The sequence below is a fragment of the Vombatus ursinus genome, unplaced genomic scaffold, assembly GCF_900497805.2.
Source record: "Vombatus ursinus unplaced genomic scaffold, bare-nosed wombat genome assembly UNPS02014945.1, whole genome shotgun sequence".
In the NCBI taxonomy this organism is placed as follows: domain Eukaryota; kingdom Metazoa; phylum Chordata; class Mammalia; order Diprotodontia; family Vombatidae; genus Vombatus; species Vombatus ursinus.
The window spans coordinates 25,953,246-25,965,249 of record NW_020954723.1 but is presented as its reverse complement, the minus strand read 5'-3'; the positions used below and the strand labels follow the sequence as shown (position 1 = coordinate 25,965,249).

General features: G+C 42.5%; 2 protein-coding genes across 9 annotated transcripts in view; one reads left to right on the top strand and one right to left on the bottom strand.

Moving 5' to 3' along the window:
* The window catches only part of PAPLN (papilin, proteoglycan like sulfated glycoprotein), an 82,864-nt gene extending 79,870 nt beyond the window's left edge, over positions 1–2,994 (top strand). For all 3 annotated transcript variants that reach the window (XM_027844807.1, XM_027844806.1, XM_027844809.1), the window contains one exon: positions 1,631–2,994. In XM_027844807.1, coding sequence (XP_027700608.1) covers positions 1,631–1,670 — 40 coding nt within the window. In that variant the 3' untranslated portion in view covers positions 1,671–2,994. The remainder of the gene's footprint in view (positions 1–1,630) is intronic.
* A 1,156-nt stretch (positions 2,995–4,150) lies between these two features.
* NUMB (NUMB endocytic adaptor protein) overlaps positions 4,151–12,004 on the bottom strand; it is a 169,488-nt gene continuing 161,634 nt past the window's right edge. For 3 of the 6 annotated variants that reach the window (XM_027844814.1, XM_027844810.1, XM_027844813.1), the window contains 5 exons: positions 11,532–11,736; positions 9,815–10,111; positions 8,231–8,377; positions 6,498–6,644; positions 4,151–5,785 (listed from right to left, as the gene is read on the bottom strand). In XM_027844814.1, coding sequence (XP_027700615.1) covers positions 5,070–5,785; positions 6,498–6,644; positions 8,231–8,377; positions 9,815–10,111; positions 11,532–11,736 — 1,512 coding nt within the window. In that variant the 3' untranslated portion in view covers positions 4,151–5,069. The remainder of the gene's footprint in view (positions 5,786–6,497; positions 6,645–8,230; positions 8,378–9,814; positions 10,112–11,531; positions 11,737–12,004) is intronic. The other 3 variants (XM_027844815.1, XM_027844816.1, XM_027844812.1) reach the window with 2 other exon arrangements.

Here is a 12,004-nt window from a genome sequence, read left to right as displayed (position 1 = left end):
GACTGCTTACTGTTTCAGGGAGGAGGGAAGGGAAGGAGGGAGGGATAGAATTTGGAACTCAAAACTTTAAAAAAAAAAAAGCCCAAGCAGGTCACTGGCTGGACCTGAGAATAAAGTCCTACTCCCAGGAACTCCCCAGAACGAATCTAGCCCTCAAGTAGGGCTAACTAGATAAGGCTAATTAGTAGTCCCTACTTTCTGCAAGGAAAAACATCAGAGCTCAAATAGTTGTAGTCTTTACAGCTAAAACTAAGTGACTGGTCCAGACCTAGAAGTGAAGAATGATGGTTTTGTTACTTCTAGTGGATATTCATTGAGCAGCTGCTGGAGAGTGCGCATTCTTCCCCATGCAGCAGTAGACTCAAGTGAGAAATGTGCTTAAGAGAAATGGGGAATTGGGTGCCATGGCAATCCTACAAAGACTTCTCAGAATTAGTTCTGAGAGTTGCTGGGCCTTTTTTTTTTAGTCACACTCCAATATAAGTAATAAAGTTTTTATAAGAAGGGATCACTAAGTAAAAGGGGGAAGAAAACTCCCAGATTAACAAAGAATTGTAAGGGACCTTAGAGATCCTTTAATCCAATTCCCTTATTTTGCAGACAAGGAAACTGAGGCCCAGGGAAGCAATGTGCTTTGCTTAGGGTCCCATGGCTAGTTAAGAATGCCCATCCGAGGTATGCAAAAGTTTAAGAGTGAGAGAGAAAGCCATTCTGTTTGGCTGGAACACATGTGTGTGTGAAGGAATCAGGGTAAGATAAGGTTGGTTTCCTAATCAGTCCAACTCCTTCTCTCCTTCCATCCTTCCTTCTTTGTATCTAAATTTTCATACATTTATGTATAGATATGTGGCACACATACACTTATGTACAGATATGTGTGTGTGTGTGTGTGTATATATATATATATATATACATACACACACACACACACACACACATATTTGAGTTGTAAGTAGATATCCATACCACTTGAGAAAAATACTTGGAAGCTTAAAGACAGTTTGAGCTGAAATTAAATAATTTACAACAAAGTTAATTTGAAACACAATGAAATACCACAATCCATTTGTGTCTATCTAAAAGCTAGGCATTTGAGGCATTGCCTTGGGGAAAGGACAGTCCTAAAAGCAGGTGGTAGGGTAGTTTTCCAATGGTGGATTATTATAAAGCTGGGGGCCTCGCATAGGCAACACTGAATTCTGAAAGAGGGAAATAACTCAGAAAAGCACCCGACCAAATTTGTCTGGCTTCCCTACTCTCCTGAAAGGCCAAGAAAGCTTTGGTTTTATTCTTGTGAGGCCATCTCTCCCCATCTCTATCTCATATGCTTTTTTAAGAAGGTGGGCCAGCTGTAAATCATCTAGCTTCCTGGAAGCAACTTGGGAAAGAGGGTCCCCCTGTATTAAAAGCACTGACCTGTGTATGTCCTTGTGTGTTCCACTGGAACATTGTTCTTTGAGATGAGAGAATTAGGTTTGGAAGTGGAGTTAATAATGACCCTCTCTGGAATTTGCAGGGTTAAGGAATGAATCCACATTAGGTCACTGGGCCCTCAAGGAATTGAAATGGCGGGTTATAGGATAACCTTTCTTTAGAGAGCACTATAACCTAGGTTGTTTTGTCTTAGAAGCTGTGGAACCGCCCAGGGACCCTGGCAGGGAGTGCATTGACCAGCCAGAGCTCGCCAATTGTGACTTGATCCTGCAAGCCCAGCTTTGTGGCAATGAATACTACTCCAGCTTCTGTTGTGCCAGCTGTTCCCGCTACCAGCCCCATGCCCGTCCTGTCTGGCAACAGGGATGAAAGCTGTCTCCTGCCCTCACTCCCAAACACTGTGGCTGGGGAGAAGGAAGACATGCCAACCAGAGTGGGGTGGGCAGAAGGTAAACACAACTGTCCGCTCTATAGCAGACTGTCCTTTCTAAAAACCCATCCGTTGTAAAGCTACTGTAGCATCAGCAGCTGGGATAAGCTCCTGCCCTAATCACCTGTGCTTTCTTTGTTTGCTCTTCAGACACAATCATGTCATTTTGTAATGAGATTGCTTAGATGAAAATGGAAGCCTGCTATTTCCCACAGCAAGCTCTAGGGGACAGGACTACTACATGGTATTTTGATTATTTTTTTGGAAGAAAGTTTCTGCTGCTCTCAATGACCTACATTACTAATGCTGGCTGAGTTAACACACATCTTGTATAAGGATCAATAACTCTGCTGCATCTGAACCATAGCTAGCTTGGGCCTAACCTTTCTTTGAGGCCACGTCTGACACTGATCTGAGCTTTTTCCACAGCCCTAATGCTCTGCAGCCTAGATGGCTTCCGATATCATACAAACTCATCTTAAAGCCTTCTCTGAAGAGATAGGGTTTGAATCTGTTTCTCCCCTTTGGAACATGGACCTTGTAGCCTTGATCATGAGGGGGGATTCATTCTGCATCTGCCTTTCCTGCTGACGGTCATCTCACACAGATCCAGGTTAAACTGCTCCAATAAACCCAAAGCTGTCCCATACCCTAAGGATGCAAAGAAGACCAGAACCAAATAAAGCAGGAATCTCCAAAGTAACTGTGTTCGAAACACTGAACCACAAAATTAACAGAGCACCAGGCGTTAACAGAAGGCTGAGCACAGCTGCCTCGACTATGTGGCTAACTCCCATGTAGGATTGGCAGAACACCTGGAATCTTGTCTCCAAATGGAAACACAAGCCCTGGATGTGGTGTGGCTTTGAAAAAGATGGCTCTCATCTGGGACAGCATCTTCCTCCGTTACCATAGCTGGGCACTGGTTAGAAATGGAACCAACTGCATCATGGGTGACTATTTCTCAGTCTACCTTCCTTCCTTTTGTCATTCCAGGGAGAACACAGTCTGTGGGGAAGATTTTCTTACTTTGATAATATTAACTGTTAGGAACTGTATTATCACGATTTCTTTTTACTTGTCACAGATTCTACAGATACTGGAAAATAAAGTCCATTTTCTTACACTTATGTGGTTGTCTATTAGACCAAAACTAGCAATACAGAATAAGGAAAGTTAACTATGTTCTTTAAGTCTCTACTGCCACTGAAATTACAGACTGAGCATCTGCCCTGGGCAGGACAAGTGATAAGGTTAAGTTCTGACTTTCCCAGATCTATACCAAATTTCTTAGTTATTTCAACAAATAACTAACTCCTGTACTCAGGCCCCACATGGGGACAACAGTGATTATAAACTCTAACCAGGGATCACCAGGAGCAGAGTTAACAAGCAGCTATGGTCCTGTCTCTATTTATGTGTGAAAGAGTTTTAACTTCTGAATGAAAGTCTCATTGAGAAATCTAGGACCAGCCTACGTTTACCAGGTTATGAATCAAAACAAGTGCTGGATATATGAACTCTAAATGGTACCCAGTAAAAAAAGATTTTCTGCCCACAGCAACATGAGGGTTTATGGGCTGTTAAGGCCCAGGACATAATTAGCTAGAAAAGAAAATAGAATATGAATGAACAGATGTTGCTAGAGAAGAAATGGGGAAAGAACAGTCCCACTGGCAACAGCTTCTTTCCACCAACATTTATTTTTGTTAAATCAGATTATAAATTGTCATCAGTACAAATATATATATATATATATATATATATATATGTATGTATATTATATATATATATAACTTACATTTGATTGTAAGGCCAACGTTTAAAAGTAAAATTAAATGAGATGGGATTTCGTGTTGTTACCAGAGGTCCAACAGGTATAGCTGGCAATGGGCTTTTCATTAATCAAAACAGATGAGGGAAAACCAAACAAAAAAACCATGAAAAGCTGAAGGAAGCAGGGTCTCCCCCCTCCCCAAACCTTCACCAAAGCTGAAGAAGAAAAACAACAACTGAGACTGAGGTCGCAGGCCCCCCTAGTAAAACACGGCCCTAGGTACTCCCTTGCAAAGATGATTCTGCAACTGTCACAGGAGTGTTTCAAAAGCAGGAAAAGGATCAACACAAGGAAAGAGCATCAATACATAAAAGAAAATACAGACTACATTTGTGTTATCTATGTGTACATGTGTATACATACATGTGTATATATAGACATGTGTGTGTACGTATTTATATATAATTTAGATCCAATAGAATTTTGTAGTAGTTTGAAAGCCAGGACAATACTGCTCTTTCATTGTCTTTATTTAATACTACCATCTAGGAGCTTTATTGGTCATGACTCATGATTGTTGTTGCAATGTGCTACTTACAATGTATGCTACAGAACAAGTTAGGAATCCCCTTTGTTACACCCTCTAACTTCCCTTCTCTGGTTACTTTTGATAGGAATCAAGGATAAATCAATCTTATGTACAATTTCTTACAGCTAACCTTCTTTTCCCTTTGGCAAGATTACTTACAACTCTTATGACTTTTTAATATTGAACTATTTAAAATATTCTAAATGCATAAAAATAAAAATTTTGGCTTTTTTTGTAATATATTTATATATATATATTTATATAATATTCATTGTTACTTAAGGTGGAAGCTCACCCTTCCCCCCCAAAAAGACAGCTTTGCTGGGCTAGGGATGCTTCCTCCCCCTACGCCTCAATGCTGGCAGGCAGCCCATCGGCCTGCTGCTCCTCCTGTCCTCAGGCTGAGAGGAGGTTACTTTCCTTTGCCCATGAGGTGGTCAAATAGGGGGCAGGCAGATGCGCTGAAAAATAAAGGGAGATTTCATTTACTTTCCATCACATTCTCCACCCTGCAAATGGGCTCCTGGTACAGCTTTCTGCTCCTTCTCTTCAGCTACTCTGTTTCTCCAGGATAGGTGGGATGTAGAGGAAGAGAGGCAGGGGAGGGGCGCATTCCCATGACTCCTTTACTCTAACTGCAGGGCAAGTCATCTGAAGGGATTTTTAAAAGCAATTTTCTTAAAAATCATTCCTTCCCGCACTGTGTGCCCAGACTTGTTCCACAGGGCCTTTGGGATTACCAAAAAGTGTGCTGATCAGAAAAAGAAAGTCCCCTTTGCTCCTTTAACCCACTTCCCTCACCCAAAAGACAGACCAGATGCATGAGCCACAAGGACTGCTTAAAGTTCAATCTCAAATGTCTTCTGTAAGTCACTGGAGAAAGGATTAGTCGGTGAGGGGTTAGTGCGTTGTTTGGACTTGCCTTCTAACGCAGCCCACTGAGCTTCAAAAGGATCCACTGGGTCAGTAGTAGCAGAGGTCTCCAACTGCCTGTCCCCTGAGGCCATCTTGCTATTGTCTACCCCATTGAAAGCAGCAGAACCGTTGAGGTGCTGGGCAGAGGGCTTAAAGAAAGGGCTGGTGATAGTACTGCTCATTTCATACTGAGGGAATGTCTGCTGTTTGACCAAACTGGGGGATTGATGGGGGTGATTTGCCTGGGGATGGCCTGCAGTGCCAAACACATTGGCTACCATTTGTGAGGGGGTGATGCCAACCACAGGCACATTTGAGGATGGATAGGGCATCCCATTGGCTATAGGGTAGGGTTGGGTAGGGACAAATGCTGGTTGCATTGGTGGAACCACACCCACTGGCACAGGCGGAGAGGTGGTGAATGCATTTCCTTGGAAAGATGGTGCTGGCTGGGAGAGAGCTGGAGGTGGAGGTGGCTGGAGAATTGGCTGCAGGGGGGCAGCAGGAGCCTGGGGCTGCTGGGCCCGCACTGTTTTGGAAACCTCTTCCAACCATCGGTCAGCTTCAGAAGGCGTGCGCCGATGACCAGCATGAAAGATCCCCGGTGAGGCTGCTCCAGATGAGGGACCCCACTCTGTGCCTGTAACAAAACAAATGATGAGGAATGTTATTTGGTTATATTTATTTTCCCTTTCTTATGAAAACCATGGTTATTTTATTGGTTAATACTGCAGAACAAATCCTCTTAGCTGGACATTTTGTGTCACTGGATGTGAAGATTTTATGGAGGGATGAAAGACAACACATCAAAATGTGTTGATGGCTCAGGGGCTGCTGGAACTGCTTTGAAAAGTCTCAAAGGACCAAATCAGCTGTTCAGAGCCTGACAAAAGTCCCCAGTGACCACAGCTCATCCTCAGTAGAAAAATAAGTTTGAAAATAATCTAAAGAACCAAGGTAGCTTCTTTAAGATTGATATAATCCGCTCTAGATTTCTCAATGAATAAAAGAAAAATGGTTCACTGTCCTGATGCCTGTGAACACGTTTCCACAAGTTACTATGGGTTTTTTGGGTGGTCTTATCCTGGTGATAAATTTTCTTTCAGCCTCCTAGGTCAGGAGCTGTGGCCCATCAGACCAAGGCTCCCACAAAAAAGTCAAATCTCTTGCTTTCTTCTTTCGTATGATATCATCTTCAGAACCGATTATTTCCGAGAAGACAAACTGCCTTGTTTTTGGGTTTTTGTTTTTAAGGATCCTTTCCCCTTTCCCATCGAGGTGCATGGCTGGGTCTTGGTCCAGGATCACACGACTGATCCCAGGATCCTCACCAACATCTGTGTCTACCTTACCCGAATGTGTAGCTGCAACTTCCTTGTTAGCAGCAGGAGGGGCATGGGCCCAAGGGTTGGTTTCACGAACAGGCAATGCTGTGGGTGCTAGAGCAGTTTGGGCTGGCTTAGCAGCAAACACATGGAAGGCAGGGTCAGTGCCATTAGCTAAAATGGGAGCAGACAACATCAATGGAGTTAATTCATGCAAAATGTGCAGATGACTGAGGGCTGGTTCAATTAGGCCAACATGCGGTATTTGCATAAAAATGTACACAGAGTGAAAAGATTATTTTTGTTAGTAATTTTGGCAAAGGCTGCACTAATAGATAATCAGATGAAATACAGTTACTCCTCTATCAAGCTTAGCAAAATCTGTCTTAGGACCATCAAAATGGTCCTGTTCTAATTATAGTTTTTTGGAAAAGAGCAGATTAGAGAAATCATTTCTCTCTGGTACCACTTTCCAGAAAGACAAAGTAGTTCCTATTTTTCTTTCTGTTCAGGTTCTATATCATGTAATCTGTGTGTGTGTGTGTGTGTGTGTGTGTGTGTGTCTGTGTGTGTAAATATATAAAAACATATATATAAATAAAAACTTAGTAGGTCCTTTCATTTACTCATGAGCTATCATTTTCTGTGGGATTAAGTCCATTCTAATTTAATACTCTATGACTGTTTCCTTCTAGTAATGATCAAGGCTCTTTCTTTTCCTTTGGAAGTTTTCATATATACAACTTCTTACCCCTTGTCTACTTTAGTAAAACAAAACAAAACAAAACAAAACAAAACAAAACACCTCTCCCAACCTTCACTCATTTCCTTTCAGGCAATGATTCCAGCATTCTCTACTCTTAAGCTCCCATATATCTTCTAGTAAGGGTAAAAAAATTGGGGAGCCATCATATTTGGCCTTCTCCATGTGCACCACATGATTATAACCAAAGCCTCATTCGTTCAATTAAAGCAAATACATCTTTAAAGGGAACTTGTCTGTATTTTAAATGACATTACCTAGACATTACCTAGGTAACCGCTATATTGTGAACTGTTTCAACAGGTGTGGGCTATGGTCTAATGCACAAGTTAGATTTCTTAGTTAATTCTTTCCAGACTGTTTCTCAAAGGACACAGAGAGGCAATAATGACAAAAGCTAAAGTTCTACTGCCAGTTTTTAAAAGTTTATAATATAAGCCATAAAGGCTCATTTCTTTGCTCTGTCCAGTGACTCAAAACCAAGTGTTAATTTGGTATCCCTAGGAACCACAGTTAAACTTTAAGTTAGTGTACTTTTTTTTTTTTTTTTTTTGCTAATGTAGACTGCAGCTCACTGGTCACAAAAGACAAAATAAATCAAAGTCGAAAATTAGAGGCATCTTTCCAATGCCTTTTTCTCAAAACAGGCAGACAGTGTGTTTAAATGTTTCTCCCAGTGGGTTAGTGTCCAAGTTAGTACCCACTCAGAGAAGGTATATAATCAGACATAATCCTGACTTTTTGACTTATTAGAAATCCACTGGATATAAATGAGATATAAAGCCACTGTGCACTCTAAGTCTCAATGAGGCAGATGAAGCTTTAGGCAGGGAATATGTGGGTCATTGAGGGTATGTGATGACAGACAGAGGGCATACATGCAATCCTAAGACTGCAGAAGGGGAATGAGGCAAGCCATAAAGCACAAGGCGAAGTTAGAAAGAAGAGTGAAAGACGACCACATTTCGATTGCTCAGCAAACTAAGAGAACACCGACCTTGAAAGGCGGGGGACTGTGGAGCCACCACCGTCACCGGTTTGGTCATCGGGGCAGATGAGAAAGGGTCCTCGGGTGTGCTGAAGGCGTTAGTGATCTGGGAGCACAAGGAGCTGATGCTCTCTGCTTCCCCTTCCACCTCCGGCACTGGAAATCAAAGAATTACTCCAGACTGGAAAGGTGAGTAACACTGAAATACTCCCTCATCAACACAAAGGTAACTCCACTTGAGGAAGAAAGTTGTATCGATCATCCTCAAAAGATAGTATTAACAGTGTGCTCAAGAAGCGTAATTTCACAAATACCTTGAACCACATCTATCCTGACTTCAGGAAAGGGTAAAACTCCAGGGATGTGCCTCAGCTCAACATTTCACCTGGTCCTAATAAACTCCCCAAATGCTATGCCTCTCTTCTCTCGTTTTCCATATCAGATGTGTTTTGGTTTTTTTTTTCCTTGGGTCAATGACAATCTGGAGAGATAAATCTAGAAGTTACTTATATCTTGATAGGTCTTCCCAACTAAACAACAGTCTGTGATCTGAGCTCGGTTCAGAAGCAATTTAATAAGGTTACCATAGGTGCATATTGTCAGGGCTATCTGGGCTCACAGACAGCAAGGTTTAGTAAACTGAGCATGACAGCAGGAGCCCAGGGACTTCCTTAATCTGAGACCTATAATCCACCCTTGTGATTTTGTAAAAATCAATGAACTACTCTGAACTCCAGTCTCCTTATCTGTGAGGTGATGCTAACCACCTCTACCCCTTCTCTCACCACGAGATATCATAAGTGAGACATATTGAATATCTAGCAGCTCCCAAGAGATGGGCTGGTTTCACTAGAGAACAGTAGCAATATGGTTTCATGGTGCATTCCATAAGAGGACTATCTTGAACAAGAAAGTTTCCCTACATCAGAATGGAATAAAAGCTCAACAGTAACTGAGAGAGAAGGGAGTCACTCAGGTTCCTGAAGGATACCTATTAAAGACTAACTAGATCTTAAAATTCAAGACCCAGTGAAGTTCCTACAACTACAGGAACTGGGCAAAAGACTTAGTCAAGAGACAGAAACACATGGACAGATGCTCAGGTACGTAAGCAGTATATGTGAGCATATACCCTTATGGCTGATAAGCACTTTTTAGATCGAAACCTTAGTCCTTCCTTCATCTCTTTGGGTAAATATTAAAAGGACAAAAAAAAAAAGTTTAACTGTTCTTTTGAGTCCATCTGACTTTCTATGTCTCTTTAATTGCTCTTATATCCAAAGTCTTTTTAATCTACCCTTGTTGACTGCCAAACAGGAACATAAAAAAGGAAACTAGAGATTCTTTTTCTTTAGCAGGAGGCTGACACACTCTTCCTGGACCCCCTATAGGAAGCGAAATAGAATGATCAAAACAATCCCCTTCTCTGGCCTCAGTTTCTTTCATCCATTTCATTCCTACCATGGAGAACACCAGCAACTTATGTGACAGGGCTGGCAGGGGCCCCCTCAATGCAGAGAATCAGAAAACATTTGGCAAGCCAAAGGAGTGACTAGTAGTGGTGCTTCTAAGGCGGGTGGATTCTAACCTTACCTGCATTTTTGATGGGGAAGTCAGTCTTCCGTTGCATAGTGGAAGGCAACTCATTGATGCGCAGGGACAGCTGGCGTTTAAAAGGTGACATCTTCTGACTAAGGGCAGGAAAGCCTCGGAACGAACCTTGCCTGGCAAGCTGCTCAATCGGTGCATGACGTCGAGGGATGGCATGGGGATTGTTCATCTCAAGAGAGGCAGTGGTGTCAGCAGTTGGGGAGGTAGGAGAAGAGGGGGATGGGGCAGTGTTACTGGGCGTTGCCGATGAAGCCACTGTAGTCTTCACATCTGTTTCAGCTTGGGAAAGCAAAAGGGAAATTGTGCCTTCTTCAAAATAATCAGAGCCCACATAACTAAGAAATTAAAAATCTTTCAAAGGTAGCTTCATCCTTTAAATGTTATTGAAGTGTAGGAAAGGTGTGGCTTATTTTTATTACTCACAAAAAAGAAATCTTACCCTCATGTCACAAAGCTAAAAATAGATTTCAAGAAAATAGGATTTTAAAGTTGGAAGGGACCTTAGATCTCGTGGTCCCATCTTTATGATTTATAAACACCTATAACTTGCCAGTGAGCCAGGCAAGAAGAAAAGCAGTTACACATGGGTTCCCATCATATAGGTTTCCAAAAAGGACTCCGCTCTGGCAATGAAAGTATTTTAAAGCCACTGGGGTAAGAGTCAGAAAGTTCCAAGTGAGTTCAGTTTCAATTAGATTTCACTGATTCTAGCACCCCTGCATCTGTGAAGCTGAGATGGCCAGCTGCAGCCTTACCTCTGATAAGGATCTGCACCTAAAATGAAGACTCAAATGGAATATTAAACCTAAATGTCAAGTTGTTCTGCCATGAACAGCCATCATATTCATCACGAGAAGAGTTTCTGTTCCAACGTGTGTAACTAACAGACGTTATTCTACGTTTGACATACAAATGATTAAACCACACTTTTTGATTCCACAGTAAAGGGGCTGCTCGGTCTGTGCTGCTTTATCATTCAGCTTCCTGAATTAAAGCACTCTACAAAGATTTCTGCGATTTCTCTGGGCCAGAGAGCTCTCAGGATAGAAATTCCCTCTACTGCTCAGGATCAGTGGCTCACAGACCTGGAGCTCTGACAGACTGCAGAGTACTCTCAGGTACTCCAGGCCCCTTGCTTTAAACAAGAGGAGATGGAGCCCAGATAGACTTGTCTAAGGTCACACAGTAAGCGGCAGGGCTGGGACCTGAACTTGGCCCCAAGACTCCAGGCTCAGGGACAAAGCTGAACCAGGATAACTTGGCACGTTCCTTAAACATGAGTTTTAAAGAGATGCCTGGAGCACTTGCCAGCAATCACTCAAGACGGTCTGTGTCAGAACAGGACTTGAAGCCCTATCGCCCTAAGTCGATCTGCCGGGATACTACATTGCCTCTTCCAGCCAGAGCTAACAATCAGTGTCATCCTAAGTGTCGTCTTCAAATACAGGAGATGACGACTGTGTCTTTTCTTGCTGACGCCATTACTAACTGAGGTGACAAATTAAAATGGCTGGTTAAGAAGCCAAAGGACATGGAGAAAAGATCTTCTCTAAATGGACGTACTGACACCTGTCTGTCAAACACAGAGCCACCGACTTCTCTTCAACACCTTGTCTAGGATTGCTCTGAGTTCACGTGCTCGTGAGTAATGCAGTGACTCCCGCTCCCTCAGCCCGGCTGCCAAACAATGGCACTGTACCTTTCTTTGTGTCCTGCATCTGCCTCATGACCTCTTCTCTTTCCGCTTGCTCAAGGGCTGTGGTGACTCGGAAGGAGCCTTCTCTGGTAAACGTGGTCCGGCTGGCATCAAAAGTGGCTGTCACACCACACTCCTTCTCCCGTTTCTGTTTCCGTTCCAGGCAGGCTGCAAAAGCACAACCCACTGCATGGCTCAATCTTTCTCCCTGTAAAAAGGGAAGAGTGCAGTGACATTTTATTTTTGTAGCAGAGTTAAAAAGCGAGTCAAAACTTCCTAAAAGGTAGTAAGGGAGTGGCTTGGAGGCTCCAAATGACCTTTATAAAAAGAGCCACAAATAAACTTCTTTATATGAGGGAGTCTATCCTTAGGTGTCCCATCATTTCTGAAGACTTCAGATCTAGCCTAAAAGGATCTTTTTTTTTTTTGGTAAAAATTTAGTTCACAGGGGGAGCTAGGTGGTACAGGTGATAGAA